General features: G+C 44.2%; 1 protein-coding gene across 2 annotated transcripts in view; it reads left to right on the top strand.

Moving 5' to 3' along the window:
• LOC120516651 overlaps positions 1–17,540 on the top strand; it is a 157,737-nt gene that overhangs the window by 70,683 nt on the left and 69,514 nt on the right. For both annotated transcript variants that reach the window (XM_039738468.1, XM_039738467.1), the window contains exon 5: positions 13,361–13,529. In XM_039738468.1, coding sequence (XP_039594402.1) covers positions 13,361–13,529 — 169 coding nt within the window. The remainder of the gene's footprint in view (positions 1–13,360; positions 13,530–17,540) is intronic.

Here is a 17,540-nt window from a genome sequence, read left to right as displayed (position 1 = left end):
GTACTGTACAGCCAAGCCACTAAGTCTATCTTGAGCCGTAGTGCTTGTGACGTCATTTTTGATGAGTTTGGACTTCGAGAACGATCGTTCACACGCAGCAATAGTCACTGGTATGGTCAGCGGTAACGCGTAAGCCGTGCAATACGTCACTGGAAGTAGACGACGGTGCACAGTGATCTATCAGCGACAGTTCAGCTACTTTGAAAACAGTCGACTTGGTTGACAGGATCGACTTAAAACATGTACGAAATGACAACAACTGAGTGGAAAACGCTGGTGAAATGTCGGTGCTATAGCGTTCAACGAGAAGATCGACAATTCGTCATCAGCCATCGAGGTCAGAGTTGATGGTAACAAGACATTAAACGTTGAATCCACTGCATTAAAATTCCGAAACCGCTGTTTTAGTTAAGTAATTGAAATTCCAAAAAAAAATCTATACAGCCCTGAGTGGGCCCCCCAAGCTCGTAGACCCTTGTGCTTTGCACAGTCTGCACAATCCATTGCTATGCCAGTGTTTCATCTTAAGAAAACAAAGTTAAAAAGGAAACATCCATTTAGCTATCCGTATTCTTAACTTGTTCTTTCGATGTGAAAGATAAGTGACTGGAGGTTATGACAAATAAATTTTGCTCAGATGTACTGTTGAAACATGAAACACATTACCTAGCAGAGTAGTTGAAAATTGCACCTTGCAGATTGTCAAATCATAAACGCATATACAGTATTTATATGTTTGGTTGAGAGGCCCATTGTTATCAACGCTTAACCTCATAACTTTTTGTGACATTATGGCTGTACCATCAAGATGGCCGGCACAGGTACAAGAATGGGAACAGCACCCGAATGCCATTGGTCCATGGCAATGGTGGAATCTCGTGTTTTCTGCTCCATGATAGAATCCTTATTGAACAGTACATACTTATTTTAGCCCTGCAAAACAAATGTGAATTGTTAAGAAGAGCACTGGCAATTTGAACCACATCACTCCATCTGGAATACTACCAAACCCTCGAGATTGTGCCTTTGCTTTAACTTTACTCCTGCTTTATCTTTTCTCACATAAGAATTCCCATTACATTACAGCAAATGTACTTTTGGGATTTTGCAAGTAGAGTAAATGTTGGCTCAGAGAAGTATGTAAGCGTTGTACAGGAAATGTATGAGGGAAGTGTGACAGTGGTGAGGTCTGCAGTAGGAGTGACGGATGCATTCAACGTGGAGGTGGGATTACATCAGGGATCGGCAATGAAGGGGGCAGAGTTAGCGAAGGTGGATGAGTTTAAATACTTGGGATCAACAGTACAGAGTAAAGGAGATTGTGGAAGAGAGGCGAAAAAGAGAGTGCAGGCAGGGTGGACTGGGTGGAGAAGAGTGTCAGGAGTGATCAGACGGGTATCAGCAAGAGTGAAAGAGAAGGTCTACAGGACAGTAGTGAGACCAGCTATGTTATATGGGTTGAAGACAGTGGCACTGACCAGAAAGCAGGAGACAGAGCTGGAGGTGGCAGAGTTAAAGATGCTAAGATTTGCATTGGGTGTGACGAGGATGGACAGGATTAGAAATGAATACATTAGAGGGTCAGAGTGGTGTGATTGCGTTGGTCTGGACATGTGCAGAGGAGAGATGCTGGGTATATTGGGAGAAGGATGTTAAGGATAGAGTAGGCAGGGAAGAGGAAAAGAGGAAGGCCTAAGAGGAGGTTTATGGATGTGGGGAGAGAGGACTTGCAGGTGATGGGGGTAACGGAACAAGATGAGAGGACAGAAAGATATGGAAGAAGATGATCCGCTGTGATGACCCCTGACAGGAGCAGCTGAAAGAAGAAGAAGAAGAAGTAAATATAGGTGCACTTTTATTTTCCTCTATTTGCAGAATCTATATATATAATTCACTAAGGCAAGACAACCATGGAAAGGATTCACTAAGCCGCAGACAAGTGAGACACCTATGGCACACGCAGGAAGGAGCCACGCCCACCAACTCCAAGACCATTGGATACGATGACAACTCACAGAGCCACGCCCACCAACTCGGACACGACGACACAGAAAAACCGGCGGCATTTATATTCGTCTGTCGTAGAGGTCACATGCAGCTCCGACCCACGTTGACTGTTAATAGAGGCATGTTTCTCGTGGAGGTGAATCGCCATATGCGGCGTGTAAAACTGTTTGCGAGGGGTAATCCATGGGATCCGTAAAACGTTCGAAGTGAGCAGTCTTTAAAAAACGAGTTTTCGGTTACGACACACGACTGCGTGCACCATAGCAAACTGTTTTACACGCTACATACAGCAATTCGCATCCGTGACAAACATGCGTCTTCTTAGATACTCCTGCACTTTGTACACACCCCTCTCCCACCGTGGTTGGGTGTCTTGGTGGATTATATATAGAAAGGCAGCCAAAACTGCACAGAGCAATGAAAAGACTACGTGAGTCACAGGTGCATCTGGATTGTACAAAGACGACAACGACTTGAGTGACGAGTTGGAGGTGGGCACATGAGCAGGCAGTGTATACTGAACGAGAAATCAGCAGACTAGCATGACGGAGGGAGCGGAGTGGATGTCCTTCTCCTCTCCTCCCGTTCCACCCTGAGCGCCGCACGGACGATTGTGTGTTGGTTCGTTCCGTGCATTGTTTAAAACCCAATGAAGGAAGCAGTCTTTAAAAACCAATAAGCCCTGTGCCTCTGTTTCATTACCGTCTCACCTGCTTCACCAATGCAGGCCCCGCAACAGGCGATCTGGCGGCGTCATTCCCATGACCCGCCGGGCAGCCAACCGGGTAACCAAAGTCTTTGGGTTCAGGGGGGAGTATGGTTACAAAGCTGAAACTTAAAGGAATTGACGGAAGGGCACCACCAGGTGTGGAGCCTTTCACTTCATTTGACTCAACACAGGAAACCTCACCTGGCCCGGACACGGACAGGATTGGCAGATTGATAGCTCTTTCTCGATTCTGTGGGTGGTGGTGCATGGCAGTTCTTAGTTGATGGAGCGATTTGGCTGGTTATTTCCAAAAGTGAACGAGACTCCCGCCTGCTAAATAGTTACACGACCCAACAGCGGTCGACGTCCAAATTCTTAGAGGGACAAGTGGCTTTCAGCCACGTGAGATTGAGCATTAACAGGTCTGTGATACACTTGTATGTCCGGTACTGCATGCGCGCTACACTGAATGGATCAACGTGTGTCTACCTGGCGCGGGGAGGCGTGGGTAAGCCGTTGAACCCCATTCGTGATGGAGACCGTGGCTTCCAATTGTTCCCCACGAACGAGAAATTCCCATTACGTGCGGGTCATACGCTCGCACTGATAACGTCCCTGCCCTTTGTAAAGCCCCCCATGGTCGGGTGACTTGGTGGATTATATATAAAAAAAAGCAGCCGGAACCGCAAAGAACAATGAAAAATCAACGTGGAAACCGACTGAGGCGGTGTTTGGAAAATTAACAGCCAACGTGACTCTCAGGTGCGTGTGGACTGTACACAGACGAAAGCGACTCAGGTAGGGAGTTGGGGACGGGCACATAAGTGGGCGGTGCGTACTGAACGAGCGCCGTTCAACCCCGTCCCTTCGGTTTGGAAGGAGAAAGCGCGACTGCGCTCCTCCGGTTTTCAGTCACGGACAATTGTATGTTGGTTCGTAGCGTGCATTGTTGCAATGTTACTTTTCTTGGTGGTTTATTAAATTACGGATTTTTCAAATGTTTCTTTTTTCCTCTGTGCTTAAAAATCATTTAAAAAGATGCCTGATTATGCGGCGTATGCTATGCCACGGGTTGGCTAGTGTACTCATAAAACAAATATATCATGACTAAATGCTTCTCTTTTCCAAGCCTTGAAATTGGGTCAGTTTTTAGATATGGTAGACCAACGACCCAGTCCCCTTTGGCACTTTTGTTACGCCTGTTTGCAGCTCACCTGACCAATGATACTAGTCTGTCCTGTTTTAAAGTTATACTTAAAATTCATGTGATCAGTAGACAGTCAACACAAATATCAGGATTAAAGAAGGGAGAATTGGTATTACCACCATACTGTTACAACAGAGCAAGGGATATTTTAGCCAGGAATATACACAAACCAGTAACGGCACACTGCACAATAATGTGCATTGAATACACTTGACTTGAGCATCCATGGTTTTCATTCTCTTTCTCTGTCTCTGTTTAGCATTTGTTTGCTCAGAGGTTGATGCTCTTACTGCTTTCTGAGCAGCTCTTCTTTCCTCCACCCTAGTGGCCTGCTCCTTCTCTTCTTTCGTCAGCATCTTTTCGTGTTTAAAACTGATTAAGTCAGTGTTTGTGTTGCAATTACTTTGTATGTTTTCCTTAATTCTTCACTTAAGTTGGCACTTAAGTCTTCAATCTGCCTCAAGAATGATTTAAGACATGAAGAGGTAGGGAAAGTGACGGCGAAGTTGGTAGGGATGAGAACTGAGGCCATACTCATACGCCACACGGCCGCACTGCTGGCTGCTGCCGAGAGTTGATTCTACAATAAAATAAAATAAAAAAAAGGAATAACCTTGGAGGTCAATGATCGCCCCGAAAGCAGATAGCAGACATCACGTAGTATATGTGTACCAAATTTCAGGTCAATAGTTCAAATGGCTTGCGAGCTACAGGTGATTTAAGATCCTGGATAGACAAACAGACAACCACGGTAGTGTATTATATGGTATATAAAGATAAAGCTTGTATTTTAAAAAGGCATGGAAATGGCGATATAACATGTATTGTGGATTTAACGTTTTGATATGTTAAGCTAGCAACCAACTGAATTTATTACAATCTCCTCAACTTTGTATTGGAACAATGTGCCTATAAAATGTGCATTTCTGTGCCCCTCTTACTTTTTTTCCTACTTGCTTTATAGACTCTTTGAAATGTATGTTTATAAGATTATAATTGGTTCTTAGCACACTGTTTCTGCCAGCAAAGGAAGTTCTCCTGCTGCTTTGCTAAGCAAGAAGCCACAATTAATGTGACAGTGGAACATGGCCTTAACACACACACACACTTACACACACACACACATATTCATCCAGTACCTACAATAACAGTCTGCATGACCAAACCTTACGATGTAAAAGAAAAGAGCATCCTTCTGACACCAACGGCGCGAGAGTACTAGCATATGCTGACTCAGTGCATTATGACTCAGTAGTATGACCGCAGCGTACATAGCAGGGCAGGCTGAGTGCCATAGTGACAAGAGCAGACGAGGGGCAGCCAGGAGCTTTACAGACTACAGTGCCTTCAAGTCCACACACCTGCAAAGAAATACGTTATAGAAGGTTAGTCTATTTGGAGGAGACCACCCCACATCACTGAGAACCCAAAAAAAGAAATATAAGGTCGATTGAGCAAGTAGTGGCGTTTTACATGTCTCCACCTGACTATTTTTAGAAACACCAAGTAACCAGCACAGTCTATGATTTCAGCATTATAAACACAACCAAAAGCAGCATATTGTATTCTGCTTCTTCACATTCAAGCACTAATGGTACACACATGGCTTCTGAAAAGTCAATATTCTCCTAAGGTGCGGTCTGCGCTACTCCAGCCAAATAGCTGCTAAGAGACGGGAAATTTGCCCTTTTACTGAAAGTGTGTTTGCTTTTCTAATGTGTTTTGTGCTAAATGCTGACATGTTCTTATTAATGCTTATGGTCAAGCGACTTGAAAAGGGGCACTTGAGGGGAGCAGATTTGTTGAGTCATTTTTATTTTTTGATGTTACTTTCTAATGGATGTCCCTTGGTGAAAATTTTTCCAAGGTGCTGATAGGGAATCTTAGTAAATCGGTGCGCTCATACATTAAATCCATCTATCTGCTGTAGTTCAGCCAGATATGATACCTCATTATAACAAATTTAGGCTCTCCTGTGCTTTTTCTTTAAATACAAAGAGCTTGATTGTCCAAAGGGTGGGTTGTGTGGGTCCATTCAATGCCAAATTGTTTGTCACAGACGGCCAGTGAAGAGACGACCTCTTCACTGAGAGGACCGGGTGAGCAAGCGTGGCCAGAACAGTTTCTCCCCTGAGATGTTAGATGACAGTCCCCATGGGTTGCAGTGGTGCCTTGGACTCCTCTGGCTTAATGGGAGATGGAGTTGGACACAGTGGTGAGGTTCATGGCTGGTGAGGCACTGACACCTTCACGGTCAGATTTACAAATATATAAACCCAAAAGAGTAGCTTATTCACTATTCAATCGGCAGCCTGCATGCACATTGACTACTGGTTATGTTTCATATCTCATCAGAATTCTTTACACACACACAGGTAAGGCGGATATTTGGCTAAGAAAGAACGTTACATGTATAGCGGTGAGAGAGAGCGGAGACAACGCATTTGCTCTGCACCCTCCATGTGTTCTAAATTTGCCATTAAAATTGCACAATTCATACTCATTCAATACAAATGAAAGTATAGAGTGGTGTTCAAAAAAACGGATTTAAATTTTGACCTTAATTGAAATACTTAGTTTGTTTTAAAAGCTTTTAATTCTGATGCTTTAATCAATTTTAAAAGGATAACAAGAAAAACAAAAGAATATTTTATTTAAGGTCAAAATTTAGTTTTTAAATATTGGATTTTTTTTCTTAGTCTGATCCCATTTTTTATAAAATTGAAAACCGTTTACGGTCTTACCTTTATTTGTGAATGAAATCCATGCACCTATCCTTCCCCACGAAAATCTCTGTCTATTTCTTATATCAGTTATCCTTATTTTCCTTAAGTTTTAAAAATGTTAATCTTCCATTTTGGAAGTTAATCAGAACCAAAAAATAAAAATAAATGCTGCAGTGCTTTCTAATATCGCTAACTTATTGGCGCCTCTGCATAGAAGAACAGCATCAACGAGCGCCTGTTGGGCTCACATGCACCCCTTCAGTGCGGCACGGTACTGTCTGACTTTTCACTGTGGTTTTATGTCCGATCAGCAAGACTAAGTATGTCACACACATTCGTTAAAGATATTAGCCAGACTGTGGAAAGTCAGGGTGTATAATAAAGATGCAAACATTATATTGGCGACACACAGAGAGACAGTAACAGGTGAGGGAGAGCGCAGTCCAAGGTGAGGTGAGGCTCGTCACTGCCACACCTCGTGTTTCTCCCCTGTAAGAAATATGGCAATTCAGTGATTTTGACTTTAAAAATGATCAAAGTTACGGGAATCATATAGAAAACAAATTTATAGCACAGGCCAGTGGACAAATTTATTTTATATTATCATTTTTAGTTTTTGTACTTTTCAAGATGACAAGTGAGGCTCTGCCTTGCCTGCCTCCCTTGACCGCACGTCCCTGGTCCTGTTAGGATCTGTGGGTGCCGCCAGGGGATGCTGCAGCTGCTGCTTAGCCTTGGAGATCAGCTCTTCCGCCACCCACAGAATTAGGTCAACAAGCACCTGGAGCACTTGCGGGTGCCTTATAAAAGAAGCCTGTGTCGGGAGGAGGGAGGCAAAGCTTGCAGAGGAGGAGTGGAGGAAAAGGAGGAAAGAAAGTAAAATATTGTGTTTGTGCTTTGGGACTGTGTTGTGTACTTGTGGGAATGGGGAAGACGTTCTCCACGAGGGAAGAAAAGAAAATAAAAAGCTTGTGCATTTATGCAAGTGTGCCTCCTGCATCTGTCTGTGTCGGGTTAAGTGCTGGTATATCTATTGTCACACAGTCTAAATAAGAAAGTTCCATTGAATCCCATTTTTCTAATTACTATTTTTATGTTATTAAAGTGAAGCCTGCTAAAAAGAGTGAGCACGGCGGAAGGTCTCACTTCAGGCTAGGTCTGAGTAATAAATCTGTTTTGCCCTGGAAACCATGTCCTCTGCTGCCAGTGCTGTCACTTCAATTTGATTAACTTTGTCAGAATCCTACAGTGGGTGGACTTTGGCTCCCTTTCATATAGTAAAAATAACTGATGGTCCTGGTTTTTTTGGGAAAAGATTTTTTTGCCTTTATTTCTACACTGTTGGGAAAATGAGAAGCATGTTGTGGAAACTGTAACTGCCAACACATCAAACTGAAGCTTTGATTTGACTTTCTGTGTATTTGGATTGGGATATAATAATGATGATACGAATGAAAGGCTCTTCAGTGGTTAGCACCGCTGCTATGGCGGCGACCCCCTGTTACGTATGGGCCATTTTGAGCAGGACTGAAGTTTCTGATGTATTAAACTACTCTTCCATATCATTTCAAGAAATTTATTACCAGACCCAGGTAAAGTAAAGAACATAATAAACTTACTAAACTTGGCCTAACATATTTCCAAAAATGCCATTTCCTTTACTTGAAACCTACATAATCACGTCCAACAAAAACATGTTGCTCCATGTCCTGTTTAACAGCAATCATCTGACCCAATCCCCTTTACAGAATTAAAGCTAGAAGCAGGACAGACTAGTGGAGTGCCTACCTATTGTACACAAAGGCAGGATTAATCAACCAGTGGTTACACTTTAGATTAGATTCAGATAATACTGTTCAGTGGATTCTCCATGATTGACAGGAGTCTGCTCAGCGCCCGTCGCTCTGCCACGGATGTCAAAATGTCCATCTCCATGCCTACAACAGAGCCTGCCTTCCTCACCAGTTTGTCCAGGCGTGAGGCGTCCTTCTTCTTTATGTTGCCTCCCCAGCACACCACCGCGTACATATGATTATACAAATGACTCTCACAGTTGTCTCACAGATACAGCTTCTTGCATTCAGATTAAATGCTTGATCATTGCTAGTGTGAGGTGTCCATGTTCAGGTCAGTTAAATGTATTTTGCGCAGTGCTCCTTAAAGAGCTTTCCCCATGTCCCCCTGGTTTGTCCTGCCACATCCCCCAGAGACATGCATGCTAGAATATTTGATGATGCGAGACTGGCCCTGTGTGATTGTTCAGATTTAGGTTTAGGTAGGCTTTATTATCCCAGAGGATTGATTACATCTTGCCTGAAGAAGGGGCCTGAGTTGCTTCGAAAGCTTGCATATTGTAATCTTTTTAGTTTAGCCAATAAAAGGGGAAATTTTGCTTGTCTTCTCACTTTATCCTAGAGGTAAATTTGTTTGCAGCAGGAAAGTATAAAAACAGAAGACATTGTTATGCAACACATAAACAAGGACACAACAATTGACAACCAATGTTCCTGCATAAACACACACACTCCAGATCAATACAAAGAAGAAGAATTACTTTCAGCAGTACACAAAATAATAATGCAGAATTTCACATTTAGCAGCAACCCTTAAAGTAACAGAATTTAACATGCTGATAGCTCTAGAAATAAAGGAGTTCTTAAACCTTGTCAGGGATGCCAGGGGCCATGACCCGGCCGGGACGTCATGAGGGACTGGATGTGGGTCTGTGCCCACCCTGGATCACGTGGGGGTTGCCTTCCGGGTTGCTCTGGGGGCCACGGGTACAGGGGATGGAAGCTCCACCCTGTAGGGGCCCGTGGTCACCGCCAGGAGGCGCCCCAATGCCTTGGGGCCTTGTTACCCCAGCACTTCCGCCACACCAGGCAATGCTGGGGGGAAGATTTAGGACGGCGCCCGGAGAGCAGCCGGGAGGACAGCTGGGGCGTGGCCAGAGGAGGAATGCCGGGAACACCTGGTGCTCATCCGGGAGAATATAAAAGGGGTCGTCTCCATTCATTCGAGGCTAGAGTTGGGAGGTGGAAGGACGAAGCTCAGGAGAGCTGTGGAGGTGGCCCGAAGAAAAGGCATTGTGGCCAGGACTGTGTGTGATTGGGGTAATTGTGCACGTGACTGAGGTCTGAGTGACCAATAGACTGGGGTCTTAGTGACCATATTATTGTATATAGTGTAAATAAATGTGTGGTGGTTTGATAACAACATGTCCGCCTGTCTGTGTCCGGGCCGGGTTCACAACCTTTACCTTTGGAAACCTAAATCTGCAGCTTGATGGCAGCAGCTGGAAATTTAGAGCAAAGAGGATGGCTGCTGTCTGACAGAACTGAGTTGCCTTTCTTGGCTTTCTTTGTCTTCTAATTATTAGTATATGTTTGAATGGGCCCAGTGATGGACTGGCAGCCTGCCCGGGGCGGGTTCCTGCCTTGGTCTTAGTGTTGTGGCTGCTGCTAAGATAAGCTACAGCTCATCTTGGTCCTGAATTGGGTCAAGCATGCTTAAAAACGTTACATCCATCCATTATCCAACCCGCTATATTCTAACTACAGGGTCACGGGGGTCTGCTGGAGGCAATCCCAGCCAGCACAGGGCACAAGGCAGGAAACAAACCCCGGGCAGGGTACCAGCCCACTGCAGGGCACACACACACACACACCAAGGACAATTTAGAATCGCTAATGCACCTAATCTGCATGTCTTTGGACTGTGGGAGGAAACCGGAGCACCCAGAGGAAACCCACGCAGACACGGGGAGAACATGCACTCTATACAGGGAGAACCCGGGAAGCAAAAAGTTATATAATATATAAAAAAAGTAACAATTGATATTATGTAGCACTCTTTAAGACAGTAGAACAAAATGCTTTACTAATAATTAGATAACATTGACCAGTTAAAGTTAAAAATCATAATAGAGGGTGTCCATAAAGTCCGTGTGCAATTTAAAATAGTTGTAACTTTGTAAGTATATGTGATAGAAAGAATCTGTAAAAAGGATTTAGAGAGAAGAAACGCATTTTTGATTGTTCTTGTTCATTTTCAACATGTCCACCATCATTACTAATACAAAGGGTAATACGATTCTGTAGTTCTCGGAAAACATTTTTAAGCCGATTTTCAGTAATACCAGCAATCACATCAGTTATCCTCGCTTGCAAGTCTTCTAAAGATCGAGGTTTAGTTGAATAGACATTCGTTTTCTCATGTCCCCGTAAAAAAAGAAATCCAATGGAGTCAAATCTGGTGAATGTGGAGGCCTAGAAAATGGTCCACCTCTTCCAACCCATCTGTTAGGGAATTTCTCATGTAGAAACTGTCTAACATGCAAAGCAAAGTGACAAGGAGCACCATCTTGTTGAAACGCTGTATTCTCTATCAGGGCTAATTGTTCAAGTTGAGGAATAAAGTCATTTTGCAACATTTATAAATAGCTATCACCATTAACAACACGCCCGTCAAAAAAGAATGGCCCTATGACTCGATTTTTGGGAGAATCTCTTTCACGTTCAACAGACTCATGCGGATTTTCAGTTCCCCAAATACGGCAAAAATAAAACTTCTAAAGACAAAAAAACTAGATACATCAAGCGTTCTAATTCTTTCTATCACGTATACATACAAAGTTACTCCTATTTTAAAGTGCACACAGACTTTATGGACACCCTGTATTACATTAAAACAAAATGAAAAATCGGAAATCCAGTAGCTAGGTGATCTGTCAACCCATTCATTTACTGAAAGTAGCTAATTCAGTTTTGGAGCTGTGTGAAAAGAAGGATCTTCACTCCAGTTTCTTGTGATTTAATTGTGAAGCTAACATAACATTCACATCTTTGAGGTGTGCTAATAAAGGCAGAGCTCACTCAGATACAGGAAGAAGAACATGCAGATTTTATACAGACAGGTTACGGGGCTGGGATTTTAAATTTTCTTCTGCAGTGGTGAGGGAGCAGTCCTAATGATGTGCTTACACACTGTTCAATGACAATTAGAAAAAGCCGGAAATAAAAACAAAAGAGAAAAACACACACACAAAAACAAGGATGAAAAAGTTAATTTGGCAAACATTAAGAACGTGTGGCTTGGAAAAGGAAGAGCTGTATACGTGGCAGTAAGATGGTGGCTAGTTATCTATCAAAACAACCATATATACTTATTAAGTAATGAAAGCAAATCTATATACTGTAAACACACTCTTCAAAGAGAACACAATGATAAATGAGACTCAGTATTCAAGAGGAGATCATTTTAGATTATTTTTAAGTGGTCTTTAGGAATAATATGTCCATCCAACCATCCATCCTTTTTCTGATCCCGCTTATTCAGGGTAGGGTCATGGGTAAGCATAGGGCACAAGGTGGAAATGATCCCTGAAAAGGGCCCTGGTCCATTGCAGAGTAAACACACACACACACACGGGCCAATTAAACATTACCAATTCACCTAACCTGCAAGTCTTTAGGCTGTGGAAGGAAACCAGAAATATTATCCAGGAATAATATGTGGAATCTTTAAATCAACCCTAAACAACCATTTCAAATCAGCAAAAATAACTGTTGTGGGATCTGCTGTTGGGCGGCACGGTGGCGCAGTGGTAGCACTGCAGCCTCGCAGTTAGGAGACCTGGGTTCGCTTCCCGGGTCCTCCCTGCCCTGCGTGGAGTTTGCGTGTTCTCCCCGTGTCTGCGTGGGTTTCCTCCGGGCGCTCCGGTTTCCTCCCACAGTCCAAAGACATGCTGGTTAGGTGGATTGGCGATTCTAAATTGGCCCTAGTGTGTGCTGGGTGTGTTTGTGTGTGTGTCCTGCGGTGGGTTGGCACCCTGCCCAGGATTGGTTCCTGTGTTGGCTGGGATTGGCTCCAGCAGACCCCCGTGACCCTGTGTTCGGATTCAGCGGGTTAGACAATAGATGGATGGATGGATCTGCTGTTGCTTTTTGTCAAACGTCTTGCTGCTGAATTTTGTACAGCTTTAAGCTATACTAAGGCTTGATTTTTCTAAGTACGTGTACAGAGAATTGTAACGATTGTCTACAAATCAATGTGTGATACGGTTAATGTAACGTGCTTGTTCTGCGGATTACTCATAGCCACAGTAACTGGTATACGTAACATTCTCATACCTCCTGTGGCGGATGGCCAAACCCCTTACCCAGACAGGATGCCCTGAGTATGAAAGGACCAGGGGAAGAGTATATGCAAGACCGTTTCTCCCTCGGACTGACAGTGAGCAGCCCTCTTGGCTTGCAGCGGGGCCATGGGTTATGAGCATGGAAGCTCAAACCTGCTGAGGCCTGTGGCCACCGCCAGGGGTCGCCTGGACTTGAATTACTCCAGGTGCCCAATGAACTTCTTCCGCCAGCATTTCCGGTAAACGTCCAGGTGCTCACAACCCATGGCCCCACTGCAAGTTAAGGGGGTTGCCCTCTTTCGGTCCAGGGTAGAAACAGTCTTGCAAATACGCTCACCCCAGGTCCTTCCATAGTCAGGGCGTCATGGCCATCTTCTACACTCCGTAATCCAATTCAGGATTGTGGCGAGCCAGTGTCTGTTTCGGTGGTATTGGGCAGAGCTGTGGATGGGGCACTAGTTCATTACAAGGCATTCTTATGACCATGTTGACTATCACTATCAAGGCCAAATTAGAAATCTCCAGTTATACAGTAACTGGCATTTGTTTGAAAACAGTTTTATTTATTGCAGTCAAATTTTGAAGGAGTACGCACATTCATCAGGGAGAGGTGTAAGCAGTGAAGACAGCAGCTGTAGAAGGCTCATCAACAGAAGCTCAACTGGCAGTTCTCAGATGAAGATCTCTGGAGGAAGCTACTGTTACCCTGTGGCCAAAACTCAGCAAGTCCAATATCTCCAGGTAAGACATTTATGAAAACAACTGTATCAACAAGTGCCTACGTATCTCAGTTTTAGCCATCAGTCCTTATACAGTTGTTGTATACCGGTTTGTAAAACGCGATGGCTTTCTTTTTATCTCTCTGCAATCTTCTGAAAGTTAGAAATCAAAGATCTACTCTTTTGCACTCATTTGTTTTCTGTTCCAAGACTTGTAATTCTACTTGGGTGCCATTTTGTCTTAAATTCAATACCTAAAGTTCATTCTGTACTAGTAGTCTAATCTGGAATTGAAATACTGTACTCCTTACTTCTACTGCCTTCTGACAGACTTAATGCATCTTTACTCTGAGATACGCCATTTTCTTACTCTGGTTGTGCCATTGCTTGATTTTGGCTTCTCCTGACTATTGCATCTTTGCTGGAGCCCCTGCTCTGCCAAACACTACCAGACTGTAATACAAAGCAGGTAATGACTGAGCCCACCATGGCACACATCATTTGATAGGATAGAGGACTGATGATAGACGAATAATGCGCTATTTGAAGGTTTTTTTTATAACTTGCACACAGAAGTGCTCTGTTCTATCTTAGACAACACCTGAGAAAAAATTTGACACCTTAATGTAGAGGTTAGGAGCAGGCGCTGATACAGCGCATTGCTGCACCCACCACACGACAAAACAACTCAGGATCCCAGATTAGGACCCGAGTGCAGCCATACAATGGGTGATAACACCTCAGCACCACACTAGTTCAGATAGAATGGAACCAGTGAGAGGTTCTTTATGGTGGCTGGAGTGACAATTCTGCCACCAAACCCCAAGAGTTTCCCTGCAGGTTGGAGGGCCTGCGTGCAGGGCTGGATGCAGATTAACGTCATACCCAGGATGGAGCAATTGCAATTGCTATTGCTCAAGGGCTCAACAGAGCAGAGTCCCTGTTGGCATTTACGGTATTCAAACTGGCAACCTTCCGATTGCCAGGGCAGATCCACCACTCCGCCCACATGTAGCTGTGTGCCAAATTATTTAGACGTCTTTCACTTTCTATTTACTGTACATCTGCATTCAGGCTACTTCTGAGTGGTATATTATGGTGGGAGCTCACATTTGCGACACATTATTGTGGTGAAGCGGGTCCACAGCTCACGTCAGAGAGGCCATTTTTTAAAAGAAATAATCATTGCACTTGCTGCTTAGCGAAGGGGCGTGGTGGTGTGTGACCAAGCGGTTCCAGGGGAATTCGTGATGCGGGCATGCACAGGTGAGGAGTCGTCCACATCCGTAATTGTTCCCGGGAGCTGCTAAGAGCCACAGCTGATCCACGTCCCCGTGATAAATAGAAGCGCGAGGCGGCCAGGGGAGGATGAGGAAAACAGGAAGAAAGAAAGTTGAGAAGACAACTGGAGGTTGGTGGAGAAGAAGGCAGGGAGAGGAAAGCCGGTGAGAGCGAGAGAGCGAGTGAGCACAGGCTCGTAGGCAGCTGGACTGTGAACCCTAGCGGGGTGTTTGGCCAACATCTAGGGCAGTTGTCTGGGCATTGTGAGGAACGGGGGTTACCAGAAGAAGGATGGCTGGCTGCGTAAGGCCGAGAAGGCAACGGGAGTCGGGAGGCTTGGAAGACAGATTCCCCAGCGTGATTGTCCTGGCCATTGGGGGAAGCCAAGTCTCGGTCTGGAGAGGGCTGAACGAAGCCAGGGATCGGGAGGCCACCAGACCAGTCGAGTAGAGCAAAGAAGGTCAGCTGCATGTAGGGTGACTCCCCTGGTGCATAGCCTGAATGGGAGAAACAGGGGAGTCACCAGTCACCAGGAGAAAGGCACCGGGCAGCTTCCAGCCGTTGTTTTAACCTCGGTTTTTAAAGGATTTTTGTCTATTGGATTTTAACCTCCACCAGTTCACTCGTTTTATTGGATTATTCATTTATTTATTGAAACATTTTCGATGCACTGCACTTTGGACACTGTTTGGTTTTGTTTGTTGATTTTAAATAAAAGCACTTTTGCACTTTTTGCACCATCCCTTTGCTTTGTTGTGCTTCACTGCCAAGCTCCTCGGTGACATTACCAACAGTGTTGGGTTCAAGGGCTCCCAGAAGGAAGATGGGAGCGTGGAGCAGAACCCGCATCGTCGCAATTATTTCATGTCTTTATTTTGGGCCTAGACACACAAAACCTTCCAGAATATGTCATTGGAATTTTGTAAGCAACCTTCCCCTCTGTGTCAGAGGGTCATTGCACAAAGGAAATTTAACAGCATGACTCATCTTTGTCAGACAAACAGGTGAAGAGCCCAGCTGCGTCAGCCGGAAATATTTCTGTTTACACGGTAAACTGACACGGAGTATTGTTTTGCCTACAGAGATTCAAAGTCGTTCTTCCGGTTTCTATCGTAAGGAATGTACAAGTGCCCTAGTTGTCACCGCTTGTATACCTATCAGGTGTTTGCTTAGTTTCAATTAGTACATTTGTTTGAAAAGCTCAGTGGATGACTGTAAAATGACTTTGTGTAAAGAAGATTTAAGTATCATTTTGATGCTAATTAGCTAGATGTTTTTCAATGAAACTCCTGCTTCCTGGAAATGAACAGTACAGTGGAAAATTCAGGATTCACACTAAGGCATCATGACGCAAGAAACTTGTTGCCTTTCCACCTTCTGTAACCCATGGAAGCTCAACACCTTTGCATCTGTCCTGTACATGGTCAGCGAGCAGGCTTTACATCTATTGATCAAGGCTTTGAGAAAAGGGCGAGGCTAAATACCTTTCATGGACGCATTAGTGTAATTCAGGAGACACAACAGGCATTACACTGCAGGGTACATTTGCACATATTCCTTGGCTAGTTAATTTAATATGTACAGTACATACAATTGTAAAGTGAATAGGAGCAATTATTAATAAGAAAGTTGAGCTACATAAATCAACTATTGTGGCAGAAATCAACATCTTGATTAAAGAAGCTTATCCTCTAACAGGACAAATCAGTAATCAGGCAGGAGAAAAGCTTGTCCAACTGTGTCATTTATGAGTCTTCAGCTAATGCTTGAACAGGCAGCATTCTTCTTCAGGCATGATCAGAGTGGTCATATAGTAAAGGTCCATCCATCCATCCATTGTCTAACCCGCTGAATCCGAACACAGGGTCACGGGGGTCTGCTGGAGCCAATCCCAGCCAACACAGGGCACAAGGCAGGAACCAATCCTGGGCAGGGTGCCAACCCACCGCAGGACACACACAAACACACCCACACACCAAGCACACACTAGGGCCAATTTAGAATCGCCAATCCACCTAACCTGCATGTCTTTGGATTGTGGGAGGAAACCGAGTGCCGGAGGAAACCCACGCAGACATGGGGAGAACATGCAAACTCCACGCAGGGAGGACCCGGAAAGCGAACCCAGGTCTCCTAACTGCGAGGCATATAGTAAAGGTACAGGCCTATTTCATAAGCAACTGAATTTACATAACAGTGTCAATCAATTCACACATTTACTCTGGTTGGTTTGTTAGTTTACACCCAAATGATCTATATCAGTGGTTCCCAACCTTTTTCTGGCCATGCCCCACCTAGGCCTCTCTAAAATCATGATGTCCCCCACTGTAACATATACCTTATTCTTATTATTACCTATTTAAAAAGTGAACTCCTACTCACGTGGAGGAAGACCATAATGTCATTAATTTGGTCTAAACAAGCTTCAAAGAACATTGAAACAAAAGAGAGAAAGGATAGGTGAAGTACTGACAAAGAAATCACTAAGAAATTGTTAAAAAAAAAAATATATATATATATATATAATATGAAGTAATAGGAAAATACAGCAAATACAGTTTAGAAAACATTGTGGTGTATGGCCGGCCGTTCATCCCGGCCAATACCCCCAAGCCGCCAGGTGGAGCCCTCCCTGCAGTATGGAGGTCCCCAAAGACCAGCAGGGCATCATGGACATTGGAGTTTTAATACACAGCCCTGCTGGATACCATGGGGGCCACTAGGAGACGCTGCAGGGAGGAACGATGGGTAT

Source organism: Polypterus senegalus, chromosome 16 (assembly GCF_016835505.1).
Source record: "Polypterus senegalus isolate Bchr_013 chromosome 16, ASM1683550v1, whole genome shotgun sequence".
NCBI classification, from domain to species: domain Eukaryota; kingdom Metazoa; phylum Chordata; class Cladistia; order Polypteriformes; family Polypteridae; genus Polypterus; species Polypterus senegalus.
Note: the sequence above shows the minus strand (reverse complement) of the source record. Positions and strands in the feature narration are given on the sequence as shown.